This window comes from Coloeus monedula, assembly GCF_965178545.1.
Source record: "Coloeus monedula genome assembly, chromosome: 36".
Taxonomy (NCBI): Eukaryota; Metazoa; Chordata; class Aves; order Passeriformes; family Corvidae; genus Coloeus; species Coloeus monedula.
The window spans coordinates 233,693-252,232 of NC_138816.1; the positions used below are offsets into that span (position 1 = coordinate 233,693).

Consider the following 18,540-nt stretch of genomic DNA (forward strand, 5'->3'; position numbering starts at 1 on the left):
CGGGCAGCCGCTCCCGCAGCGCCCTCACGCCAGGGCCAACACGGCGCCCACACGGCACAACGAAGCCGCCACAGCCCCCTGCCGCCCCCTCCGCCCGCAGCCAGCCCCGAGCCCCGCCAGAACCGAGCGCGGCTCCCACCTGCGCTGGGGCCGCCTCCGAGCTCCGCCGCCGCCTCAGCGGTGCTTCCCAGTCACCCCCAGTATGATCCCGGTCACTCCCAGTATGTTCCAAATCACTCACAAGAGGATCCCAGTTGCTCCCAGTCATGCCCAGTCCGGTTCATTTCACTCTCAGTCCCTTTCAGTATGAGTTCAGTGTGGCCCCATTTGCTTCCCAGTCACATCTCCTATGATGCCATTTGCCCCCATTGTGGCCCCAGTTGCTCCCAGTAAGAATCCAGTCACCCCCAGTATGATCCCTGTCACTCCAAGTGCGACCCTGTCAGTCCCAGTATGATCCCAGTATGACCCCAGCATGGGCCAGCTGCTCCCAGGATGATCCCAGTTGCCCCTTGCATTTTTCCAATTGCACCCTTTCACCGCTAGTATGGTTCCAGTCACTCCCAGTACGATTCCAGTCCGTCCCAATATGATCCCAATCATGCCCACTATATCCCAGGAGCACCCAGTTGTCCCCAGCATGCCCCCAGTTGCTCCCAGTAGCCCTCAGTGAAGAGCGGACAGAACTCCACTACTAAATAAGTAGTAAAGTAGGTATGTTTATTTCCAGCTGGGACGCACGGGAGATGGCTCCTCCAAAGCCATGCCTGCCGACAGCTGCATTCAGCTCGGTATTTATCGGGTTACAAGTTCCATATTCATTAAGTTTCGCAACACGCCTATACATCACCTAGCCCCCCCCCAGCCTCGCTTCGTATTATAATGAACCCCAAAGCCATTTACATCCGCGTTGCGCTTGCGCAGTGTGGTTTGGTGGCTTTGGTAGGGGTCTTCCGAGGGTCTTTTTGATGAAGTCAGGAGTCTTCCTCATCCTGAACTTTTCACCTTTCTTCCCTACGCATGCTCTTTTGTACCCCTGGCCGGGGTTTAAGCTTCGAGACTGGTTTGAGCTAGTTTTGGGTTGAGCGCAGGATGTCTGTCTGAGACTCCCTCTGCCCTTATCAGTGGTCTCTTATCTTTTCTTCCTGCCCTGGTATGCTGACCAAGCTGGATGCATTGTTCCTAACAAACTAATTCTCCTGCTTCCCATCCCCCTGATTCAGTAGTATGGTCCCAGTATATCCCAGTATGATCCCTGGTGCCCCAGTTCTGCTCCCCCTGGGTTCTGGTCCCGGTCCGAGTGTATCCCAGTGTCCCAGTCTGTCCCAGCCCATCCCAGCCTGTCCCTCTCTGTCCTGGTCCCTTCCCAGCAGCTGCTGCCGTTTCCCAGATCCTGTTCCCCCCCGCCTCATTTCTGGGCACTGGGACCCCCCTGCATCTCCTTCCCCAGCTCCGGGACCCCCCTGCACCCCCTGACCCCACACCAACACCCCCCTGCACCCTTTTTCCAGGTATCCATCTCTCCCAGCCCCTGGATCCCCCTTTTTCCTGACCCCGGGGACCCCCGGACCCCCATTCCCGGCCATCCCAGGGCACCGCAGCCCCAGGCCTTCCTTTGCTGGGAAACCCGAACTGGGCACGGGGCTCTGCAGCCGCTCTGGGAATTGTGATCACCCAAAGGAAAGGGAGAGGAGAGGGAGAGGAGAGGGAGATTGGGAATCAGGGATCGGGGTCCCAGCGCCCAGTCCTGCTCTCTCGGGGGTGGGGCCCCGCAAGCGCAGGACAAAATGGATCCGCGGGTCCCGGAGCTTTCCCTGCTTTGGGTTGTCGAGATAGAGGGCTCAAGGATTATCTCAGTGACTGCTGAATCATTCCCCAAAGGACTACCCATGTCCAGGGAGAAAGGTGAAAAGTGCACTCTGAGGATGACTACTGGTCTTCATCAGAGAGACCCCCGAGGAAGAGGAGGGGCCTTCCTCAGCGCAACCACCAGGACTCACAGCGCATGCGTGGCCCGTATGCTAATGATATTAATGACTTCCGAGAAATAATTTGTATAACCACACCTGTCTCAAGGAATGTGATGAATATTCATAATTTAACCCTTAATACTGTGTTGTAGTGAGCACCGGTGTTGAGGAATGATTGGAGGATAAGGGACACGGGTCCCTGGAAGAGCTGTACAAGCAAACACCTTTTTAGCTTGACATAAGTAGGCCTCTTGCTAACTGCAGAAATCAGCAGGCCTTTGTAAGCCTCTTGCTAGCTGTAGAAAAGGGAAACCGTGAGAACAGAAATCATGAGAATAAAGAAAGAAGGCAAAGACACAAACGCAGTGTTCTTGACAATCCTGTTATAGATAAACAACAGGACGTGCTGACAAGATGTACTGACCATGAGAGATGAGGAGGAACCCTGAAACGCAACATTAGCAATACGTGTAAAATGCAGCTTTTTACCCAGCATCAATAGAGAAGTGACAAGTATGCATATTTGAGTGTATAAAAGCAAAGTCTGAATTTCAATAAACTGAAGCTTGCATTATCAATCACATTGATTGTCGGCATGTCTTCCCTCGCCGGAGTCAACAAGACACCGGTGTGTGTGTTTGGAGGAGCGACCCCCACACACCCGGCGCGCCGAATAAAGCAAATACCCACTTCTCTGTCTCTGTCTCTGAAGTGTCTCCTGGCTCGGTTGTGGCATGATTCACAGGCAGAGTTTGGGCGCAGGGCCCGGGAGTTCAGCCCAGCCCGGCCCGGGGGTCCCGCACGGCGTGGCCGGGGAGGGTCCAGGGAGGGGATCCAGGTGAATTCCCCGGAAGTCCCCCTTTTCCCCTCCCCCCCCCCCCCCCGCGCTCCCTCGGTCACTTTCGATTTCTCGTCTCCCAAACTGCGCCACAGCTCCGCTCGGTGACGGCTGCGATGGCTCCAGCGCCGGATCTGGGGGTGCTCTTGGGGCTCCTCGGGCTCCTGGTGGCCCCGGGGGGGGCGACGAAAGGTGAGTGGGACCCCCAGCACCGGGAACCCCCTGAACCTCCATTTCCGGCCACCGGAAGCTCCCTAAATCCCCATTCCCGGGCACGGGAACCCCCCGGAAGTCCCATTTTTGGTCCTGTGACTGCCCTCCATCCCCTTCCCCAGCACCGGGACCCCCCTGAACCCCCATTCCCGGGCACCGGGACCTCCTTGTACGTTCATTTCCTGGCACTGGGACCCCCCTGCACCCCCTTCCCTAGACTCGAGAACCCCTGTACGCCCTTATCTGCCACCAGAACCCCCCTGAATCTCCATTTTCGTGTACTGGGACCCCCCTGAACCCCGAATTCTGGGAAGGAAACTCCCCTGCATCCCCTTATCTGGGACTGGGACCCCCTGCACCCCCTTCCCGGGCATCCCGCCCTTCCCAGACCCCAGTCCCGCCCTTTTCCTCGGCTTTTGGACCCCCCCAGATCTCCCAAATTTTCGTGTACCTCCCTGTTTTCCACTCCCACCGCTTCCCGAAATGGGGTCCCGGAGGCTCCTGGGCGTCCTAGGGGTCTCCAGGGGGGTCGCGGCAGCGGGGATCCAGTGGGATCCGGCTGAATTCTCTGGAATTCCTCTTTTCCCCCCTCTCCTCCTCCCGCGCTCTCTCAGTCTCTTTGGCTTCCGCCTTTCCCAAACTGCGCCCCCGGCCTCCGCCCGCCTCTCCCAGCCCCAGCCCCCCTTTCCCGTGACCCAGGGACCCCTTGCACCCCCATTCCTGCCTTTCCCAGCACCCAGACCCCGCTTCCCTCCACACCGGGGACCCCTGGACCCCCTTTCGTGGGCACAGGGACCCCCTGGACCCCCCATCCCGCCTCTCCCAGTCCCTTCCTTGAACCTCGGACCCTTCCCGGCCCTCCCGGTTCCGCTTCCTGACCCTTGGACACCCCCAGACCCCTCCAGTCTCTGAGTCCCCCAGCTCTCCACCCCCTGCGTTTCCTGTGGGGGGGTGCCAGGGGTGAAAAACGAGGTTCACTCTCCTGTTAGAATTTAAAGAGTTTAATATAAAGACAATAAGAGACATAAAATAAAGCAAAGGGATAACGGCCGGGGGCCTTGGCGCTCTGCCAAGAGCACACCTGATGCTCGAGGTGAGTCCCTTTTATATCATTTTTATTGTCCGTTCTCTATTAATATTAAAACTTTTCTCGGAGCTGTTCTGCATGGCCACTCCTTGGGTCCACCTTTTTAGAGCATGCGTAGTCTTCTGCCTTGTGGTTTTATTTCTTTTGATTCTTGGGGTTGGGCCCGCTAGGTAAGAGTCGATGGTGGGGTGGATCTCTTAATTCTCCAGATGGTCAGGGCTGATTGCAGCTTTGGGCCTCTTTGCCCCCCCGGGCAGAGCGGTGATAGCAGCTCTTGGACCCTCCTGGCCGCCCGTTCTCCGGGCGGAGCAGCTTCTTGGGCCTCATCCTCTGCTCGATTGGAGGTTATCTTACTTGCTCACACTTGCTAACATTCTTGCTAAAACGAGAGAAAACTACATCCACACAGCAAAAAGCATTTCTAACGCTATATAATATCTATCTTAATACTTTGCGAGAAGCCAATATTATAATATATATTTATAACACAGGGGTTCCCAGGGGGGATTCAGGGCAATTCCTAGGGTTTCCTCCATCCCCTCCTCTTCCCCCGCACTCCCTGTCACTGTCACCTCTCCCACGCTGTGCCACCGGAATCTGCCCGTGACTGCTGATTGTCCCCAGCACCGGGACCCCTCTGAACCCCCCTTCCTGGGCACGGTGACCCCCTCGAACATTCATTTCCGGGCACTGGGACCCCCCTGTACCCCCTTCCTTAGCACCAGGAACCCCTGCACCCCCTTATCTGGTACCGGGACCCCCCTGACCCCCCATTCCTGGGCACAGAGACACCCCTGAACCCCCATCTCCCGGCACCAGGACCCCCCTGAACCCCAAAACCCGCGAAGGGAACCCCCCTGAACCCCATTTCTTGGGCACCGGGACCCACTTCACCTCCTCATCCAGCACCAGGACCCCCTGAACCCCCATTCCTGTGAGCGGGGACCCCCCTGCACCCCTTCCCCAGCACCAGATGCCCGCCACCCCCTTATCTGGCACTGGGACCCCCCTGAACCCTGATTTCTGGGTAGGGAACTCCCCTGAACCCCCATTTCAGGGTACTTGGACCCCTCTGCACCCCCTTATTCGGCATCAGGACCCCCTGAACCCCCAATCCTGGGCACAGGGACTCCCCTGGATCTCCATTTTGGGGGAACTGAGACCATTTCCCCATCATGGGGACCCCCTGAACCCCCATATCCAGGATTGGAATCCCCCTGAATCCCCAGTTCCTGGGCACAGGGACCCCCCTGAACCCCCTTATCCTGCACCAATGCCCCCCCGCTCCCGCTTTCCCGGCCCTCCCCCTCTCCGAGACCTTAGCCCCTGCTTTTCCTTGATCCAGGAACCCCCTGCACCCCCATTCCTGCCTTTCCCAGCCCCCAGCCTCCTTTTTCCTCAACACCAGGGACCCCTGGACCCCCTTTCCTGGGCACAGGGGCACCCCCGGACCCCCCATCCCGCCTCTCCCAGTGGTCTCATCCCCCTTTCCTTGACCTGGAACCCCCTGAAACCCCATTCCTGGGCATGGGGACCCCCTCCTGGATCCCCTTTACATGTTCTGGCACCCCCTGCACCCCCTTATCCGGCACTGGGACCCGCTGCACCCCTTCCTGGGCATCCTGCCCTCCCCAGACCCCAGACCCGCCCTTTTCTTTGACCTTTGGACCCCACCCAGGTCTCCCAAATTTCCGTATCCCCCCAGTTCTCCACTCCCATGGCTTTCTTAAGGGGGGGTCCCAGGGTGTCCCAGGTGGTTCCCAGAGGGCTCCAGGAGGGTCGCAGTGGGGATCCATGGGATCCAGAAGAATTCCCGGGAATTCCCCTTTCCCCAGCCCCTCCCCTCCCCCCCCCCCGCGCTCCCTCGGGTTCTTCTGCTTCTGAGTCCCAACCTCTGAGACCGGGATCCCCCCACTGACAAAATAATCGGGTTGCCACTGGCAAGCGGGAAATAGCGGCTCCAATGGGGGGGCCAGGGCTGGAACGGGGCCAAGTGGGGCCATAGTGGGGCAGTGTGATGGCTCCAGCGCCGGCTCTCAGGGTGCTCTTGGGGCTCCTGGGGGCCCTGGGGAGGGTGAAGAAAGGTGAGTGGGACCCCCGGCACCAGGACCCCGCCCGAAGTTCCATTTCCGGCCACCGGAAGCCCCCTGAACTCCCATTTTTGGTCCTGTGATCTCCTTCCATCCCCTTCCCCAGCACTGGGACCCCCCTGAACCCCCTTATCTGGCACCGGAGCCCCCCTGAACTGCCATTCCTGGGCACGGGGATCCCCCTGGACCCCCATTCCCGAGCACGGGGACCCCCTTGAACGTTCATTTCCTGGCACCGGGACCCCCCTGTAACCCCTTCCCCAGCACCAGAAAGTCCCAGACCACCTTATGTGGCACCAGGACCCCCCTGAATCCCAAAAGCTGGGAAGGAAACTTCCTTGAACCCGCATTCCCCGACATGGGAATTCCCCTGAGCCCCCATTCCTGGGCACTGGGATCCCCTGCACCCCCTTATCCAGGACTGGGACCTCCCTGCACCCCCTTCCCGTGCATCCCGCCCTTCCCAGACCCCAGTCCTGCCCTTTTCCTTGGCTTTTGCACCCCCCAGATCTCCCAAATTTCCATGTCCCCCCCGTTTTCCACTCCTGCTGCTTCCCGAAAGGGGGTCCTGGAGGGTCCCGGGCATCCCAGGGGTCTCCAAGGGCGTCGCGGCAGCGGGGATCCAGTGGGATCCAGCTGAATTCTCTGGAATTCCCCTTTTTCCCCATCCCCTCTCCTCCCCCTGCACTCCCTCGGTCTCTTTCGCTTTCGGGTCTCCCAAACTGCGCCCCTGGGATCCGCCCGCCTCCCCCAGCCCCCCCTTTCCTGTGACCCAGGTGATGCCTTAAGAGGCCTCCTAGAAAGAGAGACTAGACAGGAGTAAGAGAATAAAGCAGGTGTTTATTTGAAAGGCCTTCCAAGGTACCCCTGGGGAGCCAGAGGCTTTTGCCAAGATGGACCCCAAGATGGACCCCAGGTCACGAGTTCTTCACACTTTTATAGGTTTGGTTCATTTGCATATCAGGGTTAATTCTCCAATTAAAGTTTCAGTTTAATGATGTAATTTCCCCTCCACTTGCCCCCCTCTCAAAGGCTTTTGGTTTATACTTTTTGGGTCTAGGACGGTCTGGGTGTCCTTGAAGAGCAGGCCCAGAGAGGCTTTGTTATATCTACCTGGCATGAGAGAGCAGAATTTAACAGGCTACAAGAAACTTCAGAGTTACACACTAAGCAGTACAGGATTTGAAAAATATAAAAGTTAAAACCTAAGAGACCCCCCTGCACCCCCATTCCTGCCTTTCCCAGTCCCTTCCTTGAGCCTCGGACCCTTCCCGGCTCTCCCCATTACGCTTCCTGACGATGCTTGGACGCCCCCAGACCCCTCCAGTCTCTGCGTCCCCCCAGCTCTGCACCCCCTGCACTTTCTGACGGGGGTCCCGGGGTCCAGGAGGGTCCCTGGGGGTCCCCCCAAATTTCCAGTCCCAGGCACTGGGACCTCCCTGCACTCCTTTATCCTGCACCAGTCCCACCCGATACCTCCTTCCCAGCCATCTTACCTTCCCCAGTCCCCAGACTTCCCCCTTTTCCTTGACCCTGAGACCCCCTAGATCCCTATTCCTGCTTTTCTCATCCCCCAGCTCCCCCTTTCCTCTGCGTCAAGGACCCCCGAGCCCCCCATTCCAGCTATCCCAGGTCTCCCCACCTCGTGACTCCTCTTTCCCTGGCACTGGGGACCCCTGAACCCCCTTTCCTGGGCACAGGGACTCCCTGCACCCCCTTTTCCTGGGTCATGAGATCCCCAACCCCCTTCCCAGCTCTCCCAGTTCCCCTTTCATTGATCCATGACCCTTCCAGACCCCCCAAATCTCTGTGTCCCCCCAGTTCTTCACTCCCTGCGGTACCTGTCTGTGGCGGTGTCGGAGCCCGGCCCGGGGGTCCCCCAGTTCATGTCCATGGGGTTTCTGGATGGGATCCCCTTCCAGCGCTACGACAGCGAGCGGGGCCGGGATGAGCCGCTGACGCTGTGGATGGAGAAGGGACCCGAGCCGGGATATTGGGATAGCGAGACTGAGACTTCTAAGAGGAGCCAGCAGATGGATGCTGTGAACCTGGAGACAGCGCGGGGCCGGTACAACCAGAGCGGGGGTGAGTGGGGGGAGCCGGGGCTGAGATGGGATCCGTGGGGCTGGGATGGTGTCTGTAGGGCTGGGATGGGATCTCCGGGGCTTGGATGTGAATTCACAGGGCTCCAGGGGGCTGGGATGCAGATCCATGAGGCTGGGGTGGGATCTCCTGTGATCCATGGGTTTGGGATGTGGATCCATGGGGCTCCAAGGGGTTGGGATGAGATCTGTGGGTTTCCATCGGACTCTGGGGCTCCGTGGGGCTGGGACACAATTCCATGGGTCTCTGTGGGTCTGATCCCCACCCAGGTCTCCACACACTGCAGCGGGATTGTGGCTGTGATCTCCTGTCCGACGGGCGTGTCCGTGGATCCTATCGGCTCGGCTATGACGGGCAGGATTTCCTCTCCTTTGAGCCGGGATCCCAGAGCTTTGTGGCGGCCGACGGTGCTGCCCGGGTCACCACAAGGAGCTGGAATAGTGACGGGGTTACGGTGGAGCATTGGACGAATTACCTGGAGCACATCTGCACAGAAGGGCTCCAGAAATATGTCGAATACGGGCGGGAGGCGCTGGAGCGCAAAGGTGGGAGCAGAATTCCTGTGGGAATCTGGGATTTGGGAATGGAGGACTTGGGAACATGGTAATTCCTGTGGGAATTCCATGGGTGGATCTCACCCCCATCCCATTCCCATGGAATTCCATGACTAGATCTCATTCCCATCCCGTTCCTGTGGAATTCCATGTATGCATCTCACCATTACCCCATTCCAGAACCCCCTGATGTCCATGTGTCCGGAAAAGAGGAATTCGGGACGCTGATCTTGTCCTGCCACGCGTACGGATTCTACCCCAGGCCCATCGCAGTCAGCTGGATGAAGGGGGATGAAATCCGGGATCAGGAGACGGAGTGGGGCGGGGTCGTTCCCAACAGCGACGGCACCTTCCACACCTGGGCCAGGATCGAGGCGCGGCCAGAGGAGCGGGAGCAGTACCGGTGCCGGGTGGAGCATTCCGGAATGCCGGAGCCCGGGATCTTTGCCTGGGGTGAGGCTGGGAGTGTGGGAATTGGGAATGTGGGAATTGGGAATTTGGGAATTCCCAAGTGGGGATTCCCCTCCCCCTCCCTCACTGTCCCGCATTTCCCAGAGCCGGAATCTGGCGGGAATCTCACCCTGGTGGTTGCTGTGTCCATCATTACTGCCATCGTCATCCTCGTTCTCCTTGTTGGATTCATCGTCTGGAAGCTTCAATCTGGTATGGGGTCGACACAGGATGGGGGTTGGGAAGGGGCACGGATCCGCCCGGCACTGTTCCAGGAATCCCCCACCAGGGGTGCTGATCCCACTTTATTTCCATAGGGAGGAGGCAGAATTATGGATACAGCCTGCCAGCCGGTGAGTACCAGCAGTGGATCCGGCTCTGGATGCCTTTCATGCGGGACCCAGGAAGAATCCTGGGGGTAATCCAAGTGTGTGATCCATGCTGGAATGTCATGGGTCTTCTCTTTCTGCAGGAAAAGGCATGGGAACCAACGGCTCATCTGCAGGTACGGAGCGGGATTGGGGTGGGATTCCAGAAGGGGACCAGGTCAGGATGGATGGAATGGGATCAGGTGGGATGGATGGAGCAAGATCAGGTGGGATGGATGGAATAGGATTGGTGCAGGATGGATGAAGCGGGATTGGTGCAGGATGGATGGAGCAAGATCAGGTGGGATGGATGGAGCAGGACTGGTGCGGGATGGATGGAGCAGGATCAGGTGGGATGGATGGAGCAGGATTGCGGCAGTGTTCTGGGTTGCAGTGTATTCTATTACCATCCTCACGAGCTGTTGAAATCAGGTGGGGCAGTGTTTCCTTGCCTCCTCCCCCCAGACTATCTTTCTGTTAATGGCCCATCATTGTCCTGCCCCATGACTCACAGATAACTCCCTCTGGACCATCTTCTGTTAATGAGCCCATCAACGTCTGGCCTCACGACTCATCATCCCATTTTGAGATGCTCCACCCAGAGGGAGGAACCAAGCATTCCATCCTGGATATAATCTGAGATTCCGAACACCACAGACACTGTTTCCACTGGATTCCCAGTGGACAGGAGCTACATAGCCACCACTGGACATTCTGAGGAAGAGCAGCCCCTTCTACAGGATCATTGCTTCGACAGAACCACATCCACTTCAGGAGGACTGCAGGCCCCATCTTATCGGACTGCTACCACCACCCTGACTAACAGGGTGTCAGGTTGTATCCTGACTCTGTCAGTTTAACCCAGTGTTTTCTGCCTTTATTTTTTTGATATCCCTGTTAAATTGTTATTCTGACTTGGTGCCTCCCACTGGTTTGTTTTCAAACTAGTACAGGCAGGATTGGAGCAGGATCAGGTGGGATTCCAGAGCAGCTCCCACTCTCCATGGGCTCCACAGCCAGGTCCATCCTGTGGAATGGGGACAGGGAGACACTTTGACCCTCTCTCATCCTGACAGGAATCACCACCTGAGCGATCCACAGAGCGGGACCAGAGCCGGCCCCTTCCCTCTTCAGATTCGGCCAAGCTCATCCCACTGCTCCTGCCCATCCCAGCCCTGCCCATCCCGGCCTCTCCCATCCCAGCCCTGGCCATCCCGCTGCTCCCACCCATCCCAGCCCTGCCCATCCTGGCCTCTCCCATCCCAGCCCTGCCCATCCCGCTGCTCCCACCCACCCCACAGCTCTCCCTGACAGATCAATTTCCCATTTTCCCGTGTTTTAAAGCCAAGAACCATGATTATTCCCGATTATTCAAATTTTGTATGAAATTCCTCTGCTTTGGGCAATAAATCTGTTTCTCTTTGTGGGAACCCACAATACAGAGAATACTTCTCTGCCTGTTTTGAAGGGTTCTACCCCCCTGGACAACACTGTTTTTGACCTTCATCCATGGAGAAAATTGCCTAGCCTCTGGGAAGAATTAGAATCTACAATGGTGTGAACTAGGTGATAGAATATCATGTAAGATGTTCACAGGGTGAAAAATTTAGAGGTTTTGGGTTTATTAATACAGAAAATAGATAAAAGCAAAAAACATCAAAATTGAGGATTGTTATTGTTCTCCAGATCTTCTTCTTCTTCATCTATTCCATATTCTGTGGTAGAAGTAGTCTGGCATGATTGGATAAAGAATTCCGCAGTTCCTGGGTGACTAGATGATTTATTAGACATTGGTAGAAAAGTGAAAATATCTTGAATTTTAAGTTTTCATTGGGTAATTAACCTTTAAAAAGGCTGTGCAATCTTGAAAATTTGTCCTTTTGCTGCATTCTCTGCTTCATGCTATCTCTGGGTCATGTCAGTGGCTTGTACTTTTCTGATAAGACTTAATAAACAACCACAGAAGAAAGAGAAGGCTAAAAGTCCTGTTCATCTCTGACTCCTGGCAAAGACTCTAAAAAGTCTCCCCCATCAGGGGAGACACAATTAAGGCGCAGATTGCGTCTCCTCTGGTGTCCGGCAGTTCCTCTCTGGGAGCCAGGAATGGCAATGGGGACACTGGGACCAGGTTGGGGACACCAAGGATTGGGAATGGGAACACCATGACTGGGATGGGGACACTGGTAGCAGGTTGGAGACACCAGAACCAGGATCAGGATGGGGACACCAGAAGCAGGATGGGGACTTGCCGCCCATGCCTAGCTCCATCCCCTGGGACTCATTTCCCGCTCCGTGTCCCATATCCGAGGTGTCCCCAGGAGAGTTTGGCCGTGTCCCCAGGAGAGTTTGGCCGTGTTGGTCTCCTGGAGGGGCAGTGGGGGGGGGGGGAGGGGTCAGGCCAAGCCTCATTGTCTCCAGCGGTCCTTGAGTGTCCCAAAATCGGGGTTCGGGATCTTGGAGCATGAGCATGACCATGACATGAGCATGGCAAGGAGATGGACATGGGATGAAAGTGACCATGAGATGACCTGACCAAAATACAACTGTGAGGTGACCATGACCACAGATGGGATAACCATGGCAGTGACCATCACCATGAGATGACCACGACACAACCACAACCCTGACCATGAGATGGTTGGGACCAAGAGATGACCATGGGTTGGCCATGGCGCAACCACGGCTTTGAGGTGATCGTGACATAATTGTGAGCATGAGGTGACAATGATATGGTGGTGACCATGAGATGGCCATTACAATGAGATGACCATGAGCATGAGATGATGGTGACCAGGAAATGACCATGACCATGACATGACCAGGACTCTGACCATGACACAGTCTTGACCATGAGATGACCACAACACACCATGGCTATGTGGTGATCAAGACCATGAGTAGATCATGACATGACCATGGCTGTGAAATGATTGTGACCATGAGGTGACTGTGAGATGACCATGACCATAAGATGATGGTGGTCAGGAAATGACCATAACCATGAGACGGCCATGATATGATTGTGGCCATGAGTTGACCATGAGATGACCATGAAATGATCCTGATCATGAGAGGACTGTGACCATCAGACAACCACGACACAGGCCTGAGGTGATCATGAGCTAACCATGACCATGAGCATGAGATGACTGTGATCAAGAGATGACCATGAACATGAGATGACCATGACTGTGACCATGACATGACCATGACAGAACCATGGCCATGGGGTCATAAAGACCATGAGATGAGCAAGAGATGACCATGGCCATGACATGATTGTGGCCACAAGATGACCATTACAATGAGATGACCACAAGCATGAGATGATGGTGGTCAGGAAATGACCATGACCAGGAGAAGACCATGACCACGAGATGACCATTACAGTGAGATGATTGTAAGCATGAGATGATGGTGATCAGAAGACAGTCATGACCATGAGATGACCATGATTGTGAGTTAACCACAACATGACTGTGACATGATCGAGACCAGGGCATGATTGTGATCATGAGATGACCCTGGCCATGCAATGACCATGACACAACCCTGACCTTGAGATGACGGTGACCATAAGATGACCGTGACATGATCATGATACTGCCACGGCTATGAGGTGATCAAGACCATGAAATGACCATGACTCTGACCATGACATGACTTTGACCAAGATATGACCATGAGATGATCACAACACACCATGGCCATGTGGTGATCAAGACCATGAGATGATCATGACATGACCATGACTGTGAGATGATCATGAGGTGACTGTGAGATGATCATGAGATGGCCATTACAGTGAGATGACAATGAACATGAGATGATGGTGACCAGGAAATGACCATGACCACAAGATGACCATGACTGTGACCCTGACGTGATCATGACCATGAGATGACCATTACAGTGAAATGACCATGATGGTGAGATGGCCATAAGATGACCATGACCATGATGTGAGATGACCATGAGATGATCATGACCATGAAATTACTGTGACCATGAGATGACCATGACAAAACCATAGCCATGAGGTCATCAAGACAATGAGACGAGCAAGAGATGACCATGGCATGATCATGGCCCTAAGATGACCATAACAATGCGATGACCATGACCAAGAGATGACCACAACACACCATGGCCATGTGGTGATCAAGACCATGACATGATGTCGCGGGTTCGGTTTGTAACCGGGCAGAAACACCAATTTAGTGTAGTGGTTTGGTCCAAAATACTCATTACTGTTTATCTGCTGTGAGATAAGAATTAGGAGAAATGCAAAGCAGGCACCAAACTTGAAAGAATATAAAGAAGTTTATTAACAACTCTAAAAGAGGGAAGAAAAGAAAAATTATACCACCTGCAGAACTCTCCTCCTCCCCCCACCTTCCTCCCTTCTCCCACTGACAATGTGAAAAAACAACCCTTAAGATGTTCAGTCTGTTTACCACTTCCATAATAACCTTGTTTAGTCCATTTAGAAAGAGAAGTCTCTTCTTGCTCGTGCTATGAAAACATTATCACAATGAGACAGCCGCCCACTTCCAAATACTGTTCAGTCCATTTAGGAAGAGGAGTCTCTCTGCCTGCGTGTGAGTCCTTTCCCCCGACTTGCAGCTTTTCCCGCAACTGCTTTCGAGGGTCCACTCTTGAAGTTTTTTGCGGTACAATTTTAAGGTTGAGCCATTCAGAAACAAAAACAGAGGCCCTTCTCCTTCCCTGGGAGCAAAGGGTCTTCATCATTTTCATCGTTAAGACTGGGAGCATCTCTAGGGACTGAGGTTTTCTCCTTTCCCGTTTGGAGCAAAAGTTCTCATCTGGTTCATCTCTCCCTGTCCAAACTTCTCATGAAATTACAGCCGCGTTAGCATCTGCCTATCTCGGCGCAGGTGCTTTTGCTCACGAGCTGAACACTCCACCCCCCATATCTTCATGAAATTACAACAGGATACTCTGATATATCATAGCTTCACAACAGAATTTCAGCTTTAAGCATCTCCTCTCTCTCTCTTCCCTCAGGTTTTCAGCTCTTCACAGCAGTAAAAGGGTTAATCTCACCTCGGCCTTGCAGCTTTGCAGCTAGAATGTTGAATCTTTCTTATCGCAGTGGAGAGGGGGGAGAGCCGAACCGCTCCGGCTGCCCACGGCAAGGCAGTGGGGGGGGGTTCCATGGCTGGAACAGGCCCATGGCTCCAGGATGGCCGTGGCCCGGCCCGGCCTGGCCCAAGCAGGGCCTGGCCGGGCCCGCTGGCCCCCACATGGGGCCTGCAGCCACCTGTCCCAGTGCCGGAAACGAGAGAGAACTTGGAGGGGGAGTTTGCCTATTCTTAAATGTGGATCACAGAGGTGTTCACAACTTTAAGTGGCTTAGAGAATTGTCCATATTCAAACTGGCCAGCTGATAGGTTCTATCAGTTCCCAGAGGAAACTGTAAGCACCCCTTAGCAAGGACATCCCTTCCGGGACTATGCTTGCTAACCTATGACACATGAGCATGGTTGTGAGATGATCATGACATGAGGTGAATGTGAGATGACCATGAGAGGACTATGACCATGAGACGATGGTGATGAGGAAATGACTGTGACCATGAAATGACCGTGACACAAGCACAGCTGTGAGATGACCATGATATGATTGTGGCCATGAGTTGACCCCAAAACAATCATGAGATGACCATGACCATGCAATGACCATGACTGTGACCATGACACGACCACGACCATGAGATGACCCTTACAATGAGATGACCACGACTGAGATTACTATGAGCATGTGATGTTTGTGACCTGAGATGATCATGACTGTGACCATGACACAGCCATGAACATGAGATGACCATTACAGTGAGATGACAATAAGCATGATATGATGGTGATCAGGAAATGACTGTGACTGTGAGATGTCCATGACTGTGACCAGGACAGAACCATGACCATGAGATGACCATGAGCATATGTCGGGGTTTTTAGGAATTCTCCTGTTTTCTTTTCCTCTTAAAGAACTTTTCCCATATATGTTGCCAGGGCAAAAAATTACTGGGTGCTTAAGAAAAACAAAAGACCTGGCCATAGAGGGAGAGGTCCAGCTTGCTACTCTCTTTCACCTTGGGGTTGGGTACACCCAGGGCAGGCTGCTGTTGTCGGCATTGGGATGGAGAGAGGCTGCCATCGCTGTGGAGGGATTTCATCAGCACTGCAGGCTTCTGCTTTCAGTTGCCTTCCTTCTACCATGAGTGGAGCCTGCTAACTGGAGCAGCTGTTGCACCAGGACCCTAATACCCCACCTCACTAAAAAAGGGACCTTTTCACTATCTTCTTGGGTGCCTCAGGGAGAAACCCCGGATTCCAAAGCCCACCTTTCCCTGCCTCGCTGGGAGCCAGGCTGCGGCTGCCCTGCCCCCGCCATTGCTTCGAGCCTTCGTTGTTCTGTAGCCCCGCACGCCCTGCCTGCCCAGATCTCCCAGGGTTCCCACCGCAGCTCTGGAGTTCCTCGTCTGCCCCCTGGGACTCATGCTCGTCCCTGCTGTTCCAGCCTGCTGTTCCCGAGGGTCCGACCGGACACCGGGATCGGCTGCCCAGGGGTTTGTGAAGCCTTTGTTCCATCCCTTCCCGGGATCCCAGGCCGCCAGTGCCGCGTGCTCCCCGAGCTCGCTCCGGAGCGCCCCCTGCAGCCGCGGGGGAACCATCGCACCTGCCCTGCTCACCGGGAGCCGCCAGCGCCCCTGCCGGCTGCGAGCGGAACTGCAGCCGAGGGGAAAGGGCCTGACAGCTGAGAAGGCTGGCACTGGGTTTGGGATTGTTTGCTGTTACTGCCAGAGTTATTGCTGTTTGTTTGCCTTGTTATACACATATGGATATATAATAGTAAAGAACTGTTATTCCTATTTCCCATATCTTTGCCAGAAAGCCCCTTGATTTCAAATTTATAATAACTGGGAGGGAAGGGGGTTGCATTTTCCATTCCAAAGGGAGGTCCCTGCCTTCCTTGGCAGACACCCAGCTTTCAAAACAAGACAGGCCCAAACTCCCCTGTAACAGGGGATGCAGAGAGGACCTTCTCCCTGCTGGGCAGGCTCAGCTTCGCCTCTTCCCCCCCAGCATGGGGATGTCCTTCCTCAGCCGCAGCGTCTGCCGTGCACTGACTCTCAGGGTGACCTCAGTGCCTGGTCTCCAGGAGATGAAGCTGCAGGAAGAGGAGATGATGTGGAAGCTGATGTGTGGCTGCCTGTGCTGGGGCTGGGGGTTTCTTGCTCCTTCTACAACCATCCCAGAACTCATCCTGTTTCTGTAACACCACATATTTATCCCCTGAACCTGAATACAGACATTTACATAACCTGCGCATAAAGCCCTGAAACATTTGCTGCTAAATTACTGCGACCTGGCTTAGAGCAGGGTACTAATAATGCCAAGGTTGTGATTTGACCCCACACGGGCCACACTATTAAGAGTTGGACTCAATCCTTCTGGGTCCCTCCTAACTTGGAACATTCTGTGAAATGGCCTGGCATGACCTCTGTCAGCATTGACAGTGCCAGTGTTGCTGCTGTTGTTATTTTCCTCATTATTTTGTTACTTTTGCATGAAATGCTTGTGCAGTGCCCCCGCTGTCCCTTGTGTCCCCTGGGCACCGACAGCCCCGGCCCTTGCCCTGCTCCCCCTCCCACGTTCCATCCCGGCTGGCGGAGCCTTGGAGCTGCCGTGGGGCTGCCCCGGGGGCTGTGCCCGAGCCGGGGCCCCTTCCCAGTGCTCCCAGTCTGCCCATCCAGCCTGGAGCAGCCAGCAAGGGCTTCAGCTGGGGTGGCAGAGAGGCGCTGCTGGGGGGTCCCAGCTCCGCTTGGTTTGGTTTGGTTTGGTCCCCCAAGGCTGGACGCTGGGCAGGACCGAGAGCTACTGGGTCTCCCCTGGATACAGCCCTTGGAGCAGGAGCCGGGAGGACTGTGGGGATTGGGGGCCACGCTGCTGTTGCTGCTGCTGCGGGATCGGGATGAGCTGGTGAAGGCAATGATGGGGTCGGGAACGTGGGATGGACCCGGGGCTGCACCGGGGGGCTTGTGGTGCACGGGAAGGGTGAGGGGGCTCCCAGAATCCTGGGATCAGCCTCCCCCCTTCCCCCCGTGCCCAAGCACCTCCGGGTGCCTGTGGCAGAGCGTGGGGAACACGGTTGGGGCTCAGTCCTGGGATGAGGAGAGAGCCTGTTTTGGGGTGAGCAACCATGGCCTGTGAGCGTCACCACTTCTCCTTCCCCGAGGCAGGAATTCCTACATGAAACCCTGCAGAAACCCGCGCTCTCCTTCTGGATCGGGCTCTGGGTGCCCGCGACGGGGATGGGCTGGACGTGGGTGAACGGCTCCCGCCAGGACCGGGATCGGGGAGTGCCAGGGGCAGTGCTGGGGGCCAAGGGGGGCACCCTGCTGTCACCTGAGGGACACCCGGGAGTGACCCTGACTCATTCCTGACCCTGCAGGTTCCAGCTGAACCTCAGGGAGAGACCTGGACTCTGTGGGACGATCAGAGGCAGCACCATCACCCCTGAGAACTGCGACTTGGACTCACAGTGGATATGCCAGACAGAAGCCACCAAACTCTGACCTGGGGGTCGGGACAGACGCTCGGGAGGGATGTGGGAGCCACGTGGGTGATGTGGGAGCCAGGTGGGCGATGCGGGAGCTGGTGCCGCCATTGCAGCACAACCGCCCGCATGAATGGGCGCTGATGTTTCCTGGCTCTGCTCCCTGCTGTGTTCAGACCACGGCACGAACAGGGAGGAAAACCTCCCAAAATTGTGTCTCCCCGGCCACAAAGCTCGGTGCCTTACGTAAACACTCCCGCACCGGTCCTGCTGAGTCCCTTCAC

At 55.6% G+C, this 18,540-nt stretch overlaps 1 protein-coding gene across 2 annotated transcripts; it reads left to right on the top strand.

Moving 5' to 3' along the window:
- Positions 1 to 2,790: 2,790 nt before the first annotated feature.
- LOC309584088 (class I histocompatibility antigen, F10 alpha chain-like) lies at positions 2,791 to 11,630 on the top strand (the record flags this gene model as incomplete). 2 transcript variants are annotated; one of them, XM_082300005.1, is made up of 8 exons in its annotated part: positions 2,791 to 3,000; positions 8,020 to 8,283; positions 8,571 to 8,846; positions 9,036 to 9,308; positions 9,411 to 9,518; positions 9,623 to 9,658; positions 9,778 to 9,810; positions 10,188 to 11,630. In XM_082300005.1, the coding sequence occupies exons 1-8, from the start codon at positions 2,925 to 2,927 to the stop codon at positions 10,214 to 10,216; spliced, it is 1,095 nt and encodes a 364-aa protein (XP_082156131.1). In that variant the 5' UTR covers positions 2,791 to 2,924. The 2 variants fall into 2 exon arrangements, with proteins under 2 accessions (XP_082156131.1, XP_082156130.1); XM_082300004.1 differs by lacking the exons at positions 9,623 to 9,658; positions 9,778 to 9,810; positions 10,188 to 11,630 and having other exon boundaries at positions 9,411 to 9,622.
- Positions 11,631 to 18,540: the final 6,910 nt, after the last annotated feature.